This window comes from Epinephelus fuscoguttatus, linkage group LG1 (genome assembly GCF_011397635.1).
Source record: "Epinephelus fuscoguttatus linkage group LG1, E.fuscoguttatus.final_Chr_v1".
Lineage (NCBI taxonomy): Eukaryota > Metazoa > Chordata > Actinopteri > Perciformes > Serranidae > Epinephelus > Epinephelus fuscoguttatus.
The window spans coordinates 22700103-22714468 of record NC_064752.1 but is presented as its reverse complement, the minus strand read 5'-3'; the positions used below and the strand labels follow the sequence as shown (position 1 = coordinate 22714468).

At 40.7% G+C, this 14366-nt stretch overlaps 2 protein-coding genes across 2 annotated transcripts in view; both read right to left on the bottom strand.

The window, feature by feature from the left end:
- Window positions 1-2828: 2828 nt before the first annotated feature.
- Window positions 2829-8569, bottom strand: LOC125901115 (kazrin-A-like). The gene is made up of 7 exons (XM_049596942.1): window positions 8444-8569; window positions 8224-8342; window positions 6517-6748; window positions 6149-6250; window positions 5620-5786; window positions 4852-4948; window positions 2829-4167 (listed from the first exon to the last, which is right to left on the bottom strand). The coding sequence occupies exons 1-7, from the start codon at window positions 8543-8545 to the stop codon at window positions 4012-4014; spliced, it is 975 nt and encodes a 324-aa protein (XP_049452899.1). The 5' UTR covers window positions 8546-8569; the 3' UTR covers window positions 2829-4011.
- A 1460-nt stretch (window positions 8570-10029) lies between these two features.
- LOC125900376 (kazrin-like) overlaps window positions 10030-14366 on the bottom strand; it is a 155130-nt gene continuing 150793 nt past the window's right edge. Inside the window, exons 9-11 of the mRNA XM_049595727.1 lie at window positions 13285-13465; window positions 12985-13118; window positions 10030-11339 (exon numbers count right to left, since the gene is read on the bottom strand). Of these exons, the coding sequence (XP_049451684.1) occupies window positions 11169-11339; window positions 12985-13118; window positions 13285-13465 (486 nt within the window). The 3' untranslated portion in view covers window positions 10030-11168. The remainder of the gene's footprint in view (window positions 11340-12984; window positions 13119-13284; window positions 13466-14366) is intronic.

Below are 14366 nucleotides of genomic sequence, written 5' to 3'. Positions count from 1 at the left end.
CTTTATAGTGTGGCATTATGTTATCACAAACATCATAAAATCGTAAATACAGCTGACAAAAACAATCTCACTATGAGTTCCACTCGGTAGCTCTTCTGGAGCTTTTGATCGTGTCACATAACCTTCCTCAGCAAACAAAGTTGGCCATTTGTCACAGAAATTTATTTTTCCCACTTCAATCTGCAAGCTTTAAGGCAACATGAACAAGAAATCCTTAAAATGCTCAGAGCATACTGTACACCAGAGCAAACTCCATCTACTGAAGAAGAACTTGTCATACACTCGATATCAGGCAACAGCATCACCATAGAGGCAGTGGTGGCCTAAAGGTCAGAGACCCTGAAGCTTCCAGGTTTGATGAGGATAAATCTGATTGATCCCTCACTACCACCCGTGAGGGCGCCCACAAGGCCCTTAACCCGCACCTGCTCTGCTCACAGGCTCGCAGATGAGACAAAAATGAGTTTGTGGTTGTTTAACATTTAATCATGGCCTGATTATCCTGGGTAACACTATACAACACATTTATTTGCACTTTTTTTTCTTTTAATCTTATTTAAAGTTATCCTCAATATGGCTGTACTGGGAGAGGTGTGACTATGTCAGACTCATTTAAAGGTTGAAAAATCATTTAAACTGGGAAAATGCAAACAGGATGTTTGATCCATTCTTCAATGCAAAAACCTGTAACAAACAACAAGCTAATGCAGCATTTTTGAAATATCATAAATCTGCACACCACTGTGCACTAAAATTCCCATATCTCTCCAAAATCTTCATAGAATAACTTCCTCAGTGAATGCTGAAACAGAGATTTTAAAGCACTTGTCTTGCAAAATAAAAACAGGCCCATGCTGTATATAAGTCGACAATAATTCCACCTTTAATGTAACATGAAAAGCTCTGACAGCTGAGTGAAGAGAGACTGCAAATGTCATATTAACACTGGCATCAAAAGCAAACACCACCTTCCTCCTGTTTCCATACAGGTTTGAACTGGTCTAATCTTCCCGCTTTAACAACTGTGCCTTTGAGTGACTGAAGGAGACGCCCAGAACACAGCAGACAAACCTGTTTTCTACTATTTGGATTGACCTCGGGCGCTTGTTCGGCTGCACACAGTGTGGCTCTGTGACATTTCATACATGTATTTTCATGCTCAGAAACAAACTTTATACAACTGTGAGTTATAAAACATGATTAAACTGTACAAAATATACCATTACATTCTCTCCATTTAGTTCATAGTATGAGTAACAGTATTGCCTTTTTTTTAGTGTATACAGTATAAACATGTGGAGATCATTTGCTGAATTTTACACATGAACACTTGCAAACATTCAGTTGTATGTTGTATCTTCATATCAGCTACATGGGATGATTTTTGTTAATTAAATTCTCTAAACGTTCACATTCAAATGAAAACCAAACAACTTCAGTTCTTTCCTTACATGACTACATTATGTGACACTAATGAGAAGATGGGTTTTTATAAGTTTTGAAAAGTACAGAATTCATGTTAAAGATTGTCTTGTGTGCTGCGTAATAAAAGTTGTATGTTGTCCTCCAAATGTAATATTTAATATTGTTTTAAATCATGTCTATTACAGTTATTATAATATTAATTGTGATGACACATTTGGATGGACCAGGAAAGTGTCAGAGGAGCCAGAAACAACATCTCAGTCATGTATGTAGAGCGGCTGACATGACACAGTCACCTCAGAAGATAAACAGCTGATATGTATCTCTACAGTGAAAGCATGTTATAATGGATTTTTCCCTACACATTACAGAGATAGTTAAGATTCTTTTAAGTGGGACTATATAATTTACTTACCCATAGTCAGTGTATTACATAGAACAGAGGTCAGTCAGCATGCCTCCAGTCTGATACAGAAGCTAAGCAATGCACTGCTGTGGATGGAGGTCAGCACTAAACCTATTTTAGCCACCTAAACAAAGTGCCACCTAAAAAGATCATTATCAGCTGAAGTTTATGCTGTATTAAGAATATTTTCGCCGCTTTTCCTTTCCACCAGACTCCATTAACAAAAGCAGTATTTTTAGCTCAATGTACAACAGCTGTTGGTGTATTGCTGCCTCGATCAGTTAGTTAGTTTGTGTTATTGTGTGAATTCGGTGAACCCAAACTAACCATTTTAAACACCTAATTCACACAATAACACAAACAAAATAACTGTTTGAGGTGGCGGTAAACCAGCAGCTCCAGTGTTCAGCAAAGCTAAATTACTGTTTTTCTGAATGGAGTCTGGTTTTGAAGAGCGCGACAGAACAGCTACATTTTCCTGTTGCCAACTGCTCTACTCTTCTATTCTAAATATAACATGCACTTAAACTGATGTTAACGTTTTATAGGTGGGACTCATTTTAGGTGGCTAAAATACCTGTGCGTTCCAATATCCATTGAACCATATTATACAGTATGTCAGAAAAAGATTTAGTATGTCCCAATACATAGAATGTCAAATGCAGTATGCCAAAAATACCAGGATGTTCTACTACATCCAGTCCGAGTTGGCAGAATGCAAGGCAGCATGCTTTTTTGGCTATGCTGACCCACAATCCTCTGCACAGCGGACAATACGTAACATCGACTGAGCCGCAAACAGATGACAGCTTATCAACACATTCACAGCTGTTTGACAGTTGTCAGAAGTCGCAATGATGGCTGACAACACATTCAAGTCACTGATGACCAGTCGAACAGTAATAACAGGAATATTAATTGATTAAGTGAACAAAATAATTATAAATATTACAAATATATATATATATATATATATATATATATATTTACGTTTATGTTTGTTAATAATTCCTGTTTATTTAACTATATATTTGTAAATACTATTGTTTAAATTTCTTATATTTTCACGTATCTTTCCTCTCTTGCAAGGAGCACCTGTAACATAAATAATTTCCCCTTGGGGATCAATAAAGTATTTCTGATTCTGATTCTGAAACAACAATAGGACATAACTAGAAAAATAATAATGACAGAGAACTGCAAGTGTGATTTCACTGTCACAAATATATTATTTTCGAATTTACAATCTGTGTAGTTATAACTTTATATAAGTTAAACTACATACATTGCAAAGTAACAACAGCAGATCTCTCCGGGTTGATCTCCGTCTCTGGCGAATTTGGTGAGTGCCGATTGTTTTATCTCCAAGTTAATGGATATAAAAGCAAGAGCGTCAAAGTTCATGGCGTTATGTTATAAGGAAGTAGTATGTGTGCATTTTAAGGGCAGCTGCAGTACCTACTAAAAGTAAAAAGAGAACGTATGCGATTCAGAACACACCTTAGGTTTTGTTGCTGACCCCTCCACAGCAGTACATGGCATAGGTACTGCTGTGGAGGGGTCAGCAGCAGTACATGGCATAGGTTCCATGTCAGACTCCAGTCTGCTTCTCCAAACTGGGTATGTGCTGACTGATATCTACTGCGTTTAATACACTGTTTATGTTTAAGTACCCCATAAAACCCCACTACAAAAAATCAGAAATATCTCTTCAAGGATAATTATTCATTTACTGACATGTGCAACAACAAAAAACTTCACTGTCATGTTTGAAACATTTGAAAAAGTAAACAACAGTGTTGTGAGACCTGTTTCATATAAGGCATCGAAGGAGAACAACACTGAGTTCAGATTTTTTTGTAGGTAATTCTTACTCATTCTAACTCATAATATAAAACTCATTTGGACATTAAGTTGAAAAAACAAAATCCTCTCCCTCTTCATTATATTTACAACAACATCTCCATCAGGTCAAAAATGATCTTTGTTTCTGCACAGAGTATGTCTTATTCTTATATTGGCCAAAAATGGTATATATGAATTATGAAGTGGTACATCCCTTGGAGACTTTAAAGTCCAGTGATGTTGAGTGTAGATCACTCTCAGTAGTAAACAACTATAATACAATAAGCATGTAAACAATAGCAACAACATGGGCGAACTCGATGGCTGAGGTTGGTTCAGACGTTGGTGATTTCGACACTCTTGAAGGTGTGCATCGGGCTGCCTTTGGCTCGGGGAACAGCCTGAACTCGGGCCTCTCTGGGCAGAGAGCCACAGCTGCCATGGAAGCCCAGACCTCGCTCTTGGCTGTTGGCACGTAACCTCAGTGGACTCTGGAGAGATGAAAAGGCATAAAAGCGAATTTGGAGCTTCTTGCTCAAAATAAGACATTGACCCTTTAAAAAAATAAAAAAAATACTACTTTGGTCAAATATAACAAGCTGGCATTGAAGTGAAACTGTCCAACAAAAGCTACCGATTGCAGCACCACTCACTACTGTAGATGGAAAAATACAGTTAAAGCTGCATTTTCCTCCACACGCTGTTGATGAAACGTGTTTTTGAGTGACACTATTTAATGTACACCTAAATCACAAGACTTATTTTTATATCCAAATTGTAACATCGTGCTGCAACAGCCAAACTGATTTCTGAACAATGTCACCTTTCTAAAACCTCCACCAAATTAAATTTTTCTCACTATCTGACACTTCTAATCGCTCTTTGTGTCACGTCCCCCGTCAACACCCATTTACACAAAAACAGATAAGACATTAGGGGGGAGAGGAGGGTATGCTATAAAGGTGCTGGCCAGAATCAAGCCAGGGATGTTAGACTGATATGTATGTAATAATATGTATAACTTTATGTAAAAAAAACACAATTTACAATTCAAATCTTGTGATGTTGGTATAAGTATATTTTCCAACATGTAACTGCTGCACATGTCACAAATAAATATTCATAGATATGATAATGTTCCAATAACATGACGTGAGTGTGAGATGAAAGGCTACCTTTCCTGATCTTCTGATCGACACCCTCTCCTCAGCAAAGCGGTTAACAGCCACAGGCGAAGAGGAGCCGATGACCTCATTGCCCTGCTCTGCGTTGCTGTGAATACGAGGCATTGCAAGACATATTCATTTATGCGCGTGATGTTAAAGTTTAACTCTGAGATAATCACATATATTTCCACAGCATTCACAGGAACATGGTCATATTTCAAAGGCAAAATAAGCCGGAGGGGATATATTTTCATATCATAGAGTAAAATCATTTGTTGCATTAAAGGTGGAGTCAGTGATTCTGGGGAAAGATTGTTGATATTTGAACTCAACGTCTAAACAAAGACACGCCTGCCATCACAACCCTTTCAGAAGCTTTGGCCCCCAAATTTATGCATTGCTGAGGCAACGACTTCATGGATGTAGCTACTGTGACATGACATCGACCACTGGTTTGTGAACTCCCATTTTGAAGCCTTGAATTCGGCATGTGTCATCCCCATCTTAATTTTTTGGAGCCAGATGTGACCATATGTGGATGAGAGGGCCATTAAAGGAACTGCAGTTTTTGGCATTTCAGCATTGACTTAATTTTTCAGGCCTGGAGGTTGCCGCCTGCATAATGTTGTGTTTCAGTGGACACACAGAACAGACAGATAGCGGATAGTGAATTTGAATTTGACAAAAAGTGTACTGGATCAGAATCACTGACTGCATCTTTAAGAGCAGGAAGACATCAAAAAGTATGTAACAAGAGTTGAAGTGTTTTTCATTCACCTGTGAGGGATAGCGAGTGATTTCATCTCTTCATACAGGTGTCGATGCAGCATGTGTTTGTTGCTGGGGATCCCCAGGGCTTTGGCCATGGCGTCTGTGTCAAAGGACGGGTCCAGAGCCATCACAGCTCCATGAATCCCTTTACCCTGAAGGTTGTCTGCGAATTCCTGAAGAGCACAAGACATTGGCAGACTTCAGACTTTATCTACAGTAGTGCCAAAAGTCATATTGGTACAAATGTCAAATTCAACAGCAAACCACAGTCATGGCCCATGCCTTTAAAAAAAGAAGCATGTCAAAATAAGATGTCTGAAGGCTGGGAAGATATTACTCACAGAAAATTGAGAAAAACAACTTATATGGTATCTCCTGAGGTGTTTTTCCTTTGTCTTTCAGTAGTGGCGAAGCAACAACAACAGAGCTATCATTATTTTTGAGGGAGTCCTAGAAACAAGTAGGTGGTATCCGGTTGCAATCTGCCCTGAATCTCCCAGGCAAAGGGGAATACCGTCACTGACCTCCCACCCACCTTGAGGTCTATGTCTCTGATCCACTTCATTACTCTGTGACATGTCCAAACAATGGGATCCCAGTCCTGGTGCTCACATTTTGCCCGCCGTGCCTGCAGGGCCTGCAAAAGCACAACACACAGATAACTGTGCCAGCTCTCATGTGGCAGGGGGCGATGAAAACACAGAGAGAGGTCAGGGGAGGACGAGGGCCTGCTGAGATAATGCACCTCCAAGAGCTCCTGTGTGCCTCTAGCTATGGTGGATGATAATGGAAATCACATGCCATTTTGTGAGAGTAGCTGAGTAAAACTTTATGCAGTGGCTGAGGAACAAACATTAGTACCTTGTCATTTAACCTCATGTAAACTGTGATCTATGATCTCACCTCTTTATCAAAACTGAGTATCTGCAGGATCTGGATTGCCAGGAGGAGACTGGTCTGGTGGAACTGGTCGCTGATGTTGAGGAATCTCTCCAGGTCTCTGCGGCTCAGAGAGTTCAGCACTCGCCCGTCCACTAGATTACTCTGGAAGGTCTGCGAGTATTGAGGCAATCCCACGTCACTCAGCCATGATGTTGACACCCAGTGATGGTCCATCTCAGATGCTTTCGATAGTCTAAAAAAATGATTAGACACCACCAATCAGCAGTGCTAGAAATTTCCAGATCCTTTACTGAAGTAAAAGAGCAGTGTTCACCAAGATAGCTATCGTTAGTGTTAGAGGAGGAAATGCAGCCATACATGTTTGAGCCTCAGTCTGACCCAGACCCAGATGAGGCGTCTGTTGTGTACATGTACCAAAATCAGAGACTAGCAGGTGTATCAAAATGGTAGGTTGCAGCCTTGTATACTGTATCAGTGTGTGAATGGGTGAATGTGACATGTAGTGCAGTGTAAGTGCTTTGAGTGGTCAGAAGACTAGCAAGGCGCTTTACAAGTGCAAGTTCATTTACCAGTGAGCGTCTTTAATTTGTATTTTGTTTCTTAGCTTGTTCGCTAAGCTTGTAACTGGCAGTGGCTGACACTGTGAAATGGTGCGTGTAATATCTGCCATGATGAGAGTTTTAGTAAGCTCCAGGGTTTGGTTTACATCCAAAAACTCTACCATGTGTTCTGTCAAAACTTTCACTACACTACAGCACACTCTGCTCTCTGTACAATGGATGTATAAAGAAAACAGGATACAGCATTGGAGGCGGGGTCCTGTTCATTCCTATGAAAGCTGCTTAGTTTTGCATGAAGCCAAAAATGTTTAACTGTCGTGTTTGAAATTACCCAGATGATCTGTACTACTTCTGCATTGTGGGGCCCATTAGCAGGTGCACTAGACACTTCCTACGGCCAAGCCAACTAACTTCCAGTTTCGCACTCCATTTACTTGAATAGGGATGGAATAATTCAGTTGTGTGGCTCTTCTTTCCAAATGTTATCAGGCTGAAAGGATTAAATCCCAATAGTGAAACAAGTCGTTTCGCAGGGGTTGTGACAAAAAATTATCCACTAATTTTACAGACGTCATTTGGCCACGTAAGTCAATAATGTTTTTTCGGGCTTGCATAGCATCATGTGATGGGCCTAGAAGTTGTAATTCCACTGTTTGGCCACTACAAACATTGGCTTCAAAGCTTCCTGGGGGCCTGTCCTGTACTTCCAAGTCCTCTCTACACTGGACGTTTCTTTGCAGTTGTTGTACCGAAGTCTGTTTCCCTGTCGATATGTGTTTCCTGCATTAGACAGTAGTTGGCTTTGGAATTTGTGACACACCTCTCTAGTGAAATACTTTGCACAGCAAGATATTCAAGGTCAGACATTTTAGGGAAATAAATATAAGAAAAATACATTTTTGAGTGAAGGGGGACTTTAAATCTTCATTTGCATAGTAAAGCTATCAAATAAATATAGTGGATTTTAAAAAAGTACAATATTTCCCTGGAGTCGAATGATTAGGCAGCATGAAATGTGAAATACTCAATACAAGTGCCTCACATTTGTATTTAATTACGGTACTTGAGTAAATGTACTTTGTCTACTCTCAGTAATATTAAAGAAACAATTAAAAATTTCTTCAGTGATTTGTTAGCGGCTGCTCACCCTTGGTCCCCTTCAGCTCTCCTGTAATCCTCAATGGCCAGTCTCAGTTTCCTGCGATGAATGGGGTTACTGATACCCAGACCCAGCTCCAAATCCTCATCCGTCAGGCCCAGCAGCACCTAAAGAACAGAAATCCACTTCTTTATCAAACAACAACAGCATCGCACCCCAATCTCTCGCACACAGCAAACAAACAGCCACTTGTATACCAAGAGTGTACCTTCCCACTTTTGACGTTTTCAGAGCAGGCTCGGGTGTACATGGGCATTCCCATGACAACCTCCAGCCAGGCCTGGACTGCACCTGCCCTCCACAGCGACATGCATGTGTTTCGAGTGAGCTCCGCCTGCTGGAGGCGGTCCAGCTGCTCCTCTCCATCAGACAGGCTCTGCTGTGTGAGGCTGTCAGAGTCTGGATTGGTCAGGAGAAGTTATGGTGTGGCATACAGGGGGGGTTCAGGGTCAGAGGGATGTGGAAATCAAAGAAAGTGACTCATCTGGAGAAAGGTTGACATTAAAATCAGAGGGTGTTTGCATGGAAAATACACCTGAGACATCAGTGTGAAAGGATACAGAGCAACACATTGGATGCTACACAAAGTTATCAGAATTTTTTATATGTCAACAACAAAAATATTCCTTTCTAGCTTCTTCTTGTGTTTAGTAATATCAATGAAGGAAGAGTTATCAGTCAGCTGGTTGAAAAGCAGTTTCAAACCTTTCTTTGGTCCAATATTGTCATAAAATGTTATGAAATTGAACCACATGGCCACTAGATGGAGCCAGAATAACTCACTGGGGCTACGTGTCCTGTGTCTTTGGATTAACAGTACTTCATGTGGGGAAAAAAATACACAGTTGAGTGCATCTAAACTGTAAATTCAGGAGCTTTACAACCCACTTATTTCTTTCATGAGAGTGTAGTAGTCCGGTGAGTTCTAAAACTACAGTACTGTGTTTAGTACAGTTGTTAAAATACTTAAGTAACTATCTGATGATTATGAGGGGACTTAAGACCATTAGGGTAATGTATTAGAGACACAGGGATTATTCATAAGACATCATGCTCCTGCCCATTAACCTCCTATCTCAACAACAGGAAAACACTGATTCATACTGAACCAACAAATCCAGGATGAACTCTGCGTGTTTACCTGATTCGTCTCCACATGCTGACAAAAACGCTGCATGCAAAGTCCACCATCTCTTTTTCAAAAGAGTTTCAAAAAAAGGAGAAAAAAAAAAGACACAAACTTGAATTTGTCCAATGGACCTGAGTGATATGAATAATCCCCAGAGTGCAGAAACAGACAGCTGGTAATCACAGATGAGGAGTTACTCACTGGCAGGAGAGAGTTGCCATTAGAAATGGCAGGAGGAGAGGGAGAGACACGTTAGACTGGGACACAAGAACGAGATTACTCATGGAACAGAAAACTGCCACATAGGATGTATTCAGTTACTAGTTTTATTTTTAAAATAAGATTTCATTTCAATTATAATTCATTTTTGAAAATGCTAAAACCTCCTCAACATCTGGCTGCGACAGCTGCAGCAGATAAATATTTGAAGTTAACTCTTCTTTGTCATTTTTTTTCCTTTTTAAATAAAATACTTCAATAGATTTACTCTTTTATGCAACATCTCCTAAATTACAAAGCATTTAACATAGAATTATTAGAGCCACATTTGCAAGAAATGAGGAGGGATTCTACACAAAACAAAAGACAGCAAAAAAATAAAAAATAAAAGGGACCATGCATTCATAATGCAAGGAAAGATAACTTGGTAAAAGGGAAAAGGTAACACAGGAGCAACACAGGAACTGTGGAGATTATTAATTTGATTGGCAATGAATGGACATCTAATCAAAGCAACACAGAGGGAGCATGCAGGTGTTAAATGCACATTCCTTCGTCTCATATTGGCACATGTTAGGTAGCGCTCAGTCAGAAATGAGTCAGACAGAAACAATGTTAGGAGGCTAGTGCTAACAGTGACAGAATGATACGCAGATTTTCTAGGGATGAGTGTTTAACCTTTGGCACTCGCACATGGTTACGACAGCAGACGAGAGGCGTGCCCGAATATGCATCACTGTTAATCTATTGTTTGTTTGTGTGATTCAGGTCTGTGCAATTACATTATAAGGAAGACTGACTCTGAAAACCTTGTCGGCCAGTCGTTAATTACAGTAACTGATAATGTGATTTTTTTTTAAAGCATAAAATGGATGAGGAGGCTATCATGAAAAAACTCCCCGCTGCCCACATTGTGATGTGTTAAAATACTGTGTGGCAGCATTTATAAAATAACCATAATGGCCATACCTCTCAAACAAATCACTATTTTTGGCCAATTAAACTCCAAGAGATCAATTTCTTTTTAAGCCAATCAGGTAATATCTCCTCTTTCATAATAAGAAATGGGCCGAGTAAGACTGGGAATAAGAAGAAACTTAGAAGTCAATGTTGCAAAGCATGATAAAAGCAACTGTAAAGTAACAAAAGCCAAATGACATTTACAGTAAAAACACTAGTTTCACAATAACTCCTATTTACATATGAACAGCAGTCCTTCAAGTCTCCAGTTATAAAAAAAACATAAAACATTAAGACATTTGGAAGATAATACAGCATAAACATGTCTACACATAATAATAACCCCATGTATATATTTATATGCATGTAAACATATATACATATGCATACATGTACATCTATAAATATATATCTAATTTACAAACATACAATTTAAGGGTAATATACTGTACATTTATGGGATAGCAGTCTCTTTTAGGCTTTTCTTTTTAAAATTTACCCCCTCCCCCCCTCCAGACAAACCCACACACAAAACATTCTTTACACACAGTTAAAGCCAGGTGGATATCCACACAAATTTAACACACACACACGCGCGCGCACACACACCCTCACACACTCAACATCACCAGTCGGCATCCTCCTCTATGTAATAATCAGGTGTGGCTGTACCATCAAACAGGCCAGGGTCCAGTGACTTGCGCTGCTTGCCTCGTGCGAACACCCGGGACAGGGATCCCAGAGTCATCTTCTCCTTCTTCTTCTTACGCTTCTGGTCCTCCAGGTCCTCCATGGACTGAACGGGGCAGAGGAGACAGAAAGGAAGCTTGGGTTTGTCCTCTCATACAGCTGAGTTAAAGCAATAGTTTGACAGTTTGGGAAATACGCTTACTCACTTTCTTAAAAAGAGTTAGACGAGAAGAAGATTGATAGGCTTATGTAAATATGAAGCAACTATCAGTGTGGGTCAGTCACGATGCTAAACTGACCCACATGTGCAAAAGAACAATAGCTAAGATGTCACATGCACACGCGGCTGTACAGAAGTAAACATGAAGGCCACTGAAGTCGACGTTTACGGTTTCATTATAAGTTGATGTGCAGTGGAAGCCAGGGAATTTGTCAGCAGATGAAGAGAAAGATTTTTAATTATGGCTTTTTGTGAAGCAATGCCTGCTGCCTCTTTACAGAGGTGTGTGTGTGTATGTGGTGTTAGAGTCGGAATTGCTGGGATCAAGATGTGAATAGTTTCACGGAAGCAGCTTTCATCAAAAATTTCAGGATGTCAAGGGCTACTTTTAACTGCATCTGTCAGTGCCTCTCCACAAGACGCTAATGGAAAGACACTCATCCAGGCGAGCCATCTTCTTGAGAAAGCGTGTAGGAGTCGGAGTAGGGTTGTATCGGCTGGCAACAGTGGGCAAGTTATTCGCACATTGTGTAACCCGTCTAGAGTGATGTAAAAGTTACATGAATTCTGACTGTTCAGACCTGTATCTGACTGAGGACTGCATATGCAAGCGGCCCAAATCACAATTAGAATGACCAGGTTCGATAGGATTAGAGCTGTTAGCACTAGTATGAGATAAAAAGTACTCATTGGAGTCACAAATGAGCAAAAAAAATCTGATTTAGATCCTGGGGGCCCTAGAACAGTACTTGGCAGGCCCATTCAGATAAGATACACCTTTACTGATCCCATAATTGAGAATAAAACCATCCCCATTTTTCATCACCCCTCTGTTGGTGTAACTAGCACACTGATCCTGTACTAAAAGATGGAGCTAGGGGAGCTAGCCCCTAGCTCCATCTTTTAGTACAGGATCAGTGTGCTAGGTACCCCAACAGAGGGGTGATGAAAAATGGGGATGGTTTTATTGGTATCGTTCACAACTTTTCACAATGGAAACAGAAAAAATGTGTATCTTAACATCACTGAATTACATGTTATATCTTGTTTATTTGATATGTACCAAAGGCAAAGTGTCAAAGAAACATTTTGTGACTTTACAGGGTTATATTCTACTTCCTGTCCTGGCACAGTAACTTCTTGGAGCTGCAGCTGGTTGCCTAGTGATCTCACAGTGACAACAAGACTCCAGGAAGTCACTGTGCCCGGCGAAGAACAACACCAAAACTTGGTTGTAACCTTCACTTTTTCTCACTTATGTAAGCTTCTGTATGGTAAGCTACCTGACTGCTTTTTCCTCAGCAAGACAGCAAATAAAAGTATTTCCCAAAATGTCAAACTATTGCTTTAACGTGAGTTCTGTACAAAATAACATCACCACCATCACCACCACCAAGCAGGCAGGCTGACACCCATCAGGCCGACAGAACAGAGGAACAGACACAAACAGGAGAAGACAAAGAGGAGGGAGGTACTTATAGAAAAGTGTGGAGGTGTGATTACTTGGTCGAGGGGGCCAGGCAGCTCTTACATTGCAGAGGGAGTGGGTCCGGTGACGAGGTGAGTTGATGTCGCTGGGCGTGGACGAGCGGTCTCCATCTGCTGCCGAGGCGTCGGAGATGACAGAGGGCTGGCGAGAGTGGCAGGGGCTGATCCTGACCACAGCTGGATGTGCCGCGCATACGTACACACACATATATATTCACACACGTTGAAAAATACCCAGTTAGTATGAGAAACCTTTAGGAAACCCTCTGTTAGTATGTTTAGTCAGTAAGAGCAACACCAAGCAGCACAGAGACTGAGAGGCAGAGCAGATGGGAGGGCTTACCCTGTCTGTCCGTGGTGTGTCCGTGGTAGAGGGTCTGTTGGCTCTGACGGATGGCGGCAGTGAGCGGCAGGTCAGCCTGCATCACCCACTCCTGACTGCCGTTCACCACGGGCTCTGTGGGCATGGCCAGTGAGTGCCGCTTCGGTACGTCTTTTGTCAAAGTGGCCAGAGACTGCTTCGCCTGGGAAACAGACAAGAAAAAGAAATTGAGCATAAACTAAAAATGAAACAAACACACTGTCACAGATACACATGTGGTTTAAATTGATTCAAAATGAATTTCTATGCTTTTAATTTGTGTTTTTCATATTTTGTGACTTGTTTGTTTGTCTGTCAGCAGGATGAAGGAAACACTACTGGCCTCATTTTCATGAAAGCTAGTGTGATGTAGCATGGGCCAGGGAAGAACCCATTAAATCTTGAAGTGGATCAAAATCACAGGGCGGATACATCAATTATTTTACACTTTCGTCAACATCGCACAATATGGCATTTGATCTTGGCGGAGGTCTGCACTCTGCAATTGCCCTTCTAGCTCTGTATGTCTTCATTTCTCCTATGCATTATGTAAAACACTTGAAATGTGCTGTATAAATAAACACGTCTCGTCTTACATAAACTCACATAAGCACTGTATGCATGCATGGAAACATGCAGACCTACACACACTTGTACACAACAGTCACACTACACAACTAAATATGGGATCTTGATAGCTAAAGGATAAACTGGCAGCGTTCTATGTTTTCTTATTGTCAACAAATCTCATGAAAAGACCCAAACCAACAATGATTTGATCCTTGTAAGTCCTGTTTGTGCAGCCAAAGCCTGATACGTCTTGTTCCTCTGTGCCACAGAGCTCCATTGTTGTCCAAAAACTATTAAAAAAACCATGCGGTTGCACATGGTTCATTATTTGCAGTGTAGTTTAATTTGAGTCAACCCCACATTCACCGTCTGGCATCTGTAAATAGAGCAGTGCTTCCCAACTGGTGGGTCGTGGTCCAAAAGCGGGTCGCAGGTCCATTCTGAATGGACTGCAGGTGACTCGCAAACATGTCATAGTTGTTAAAAACATACTT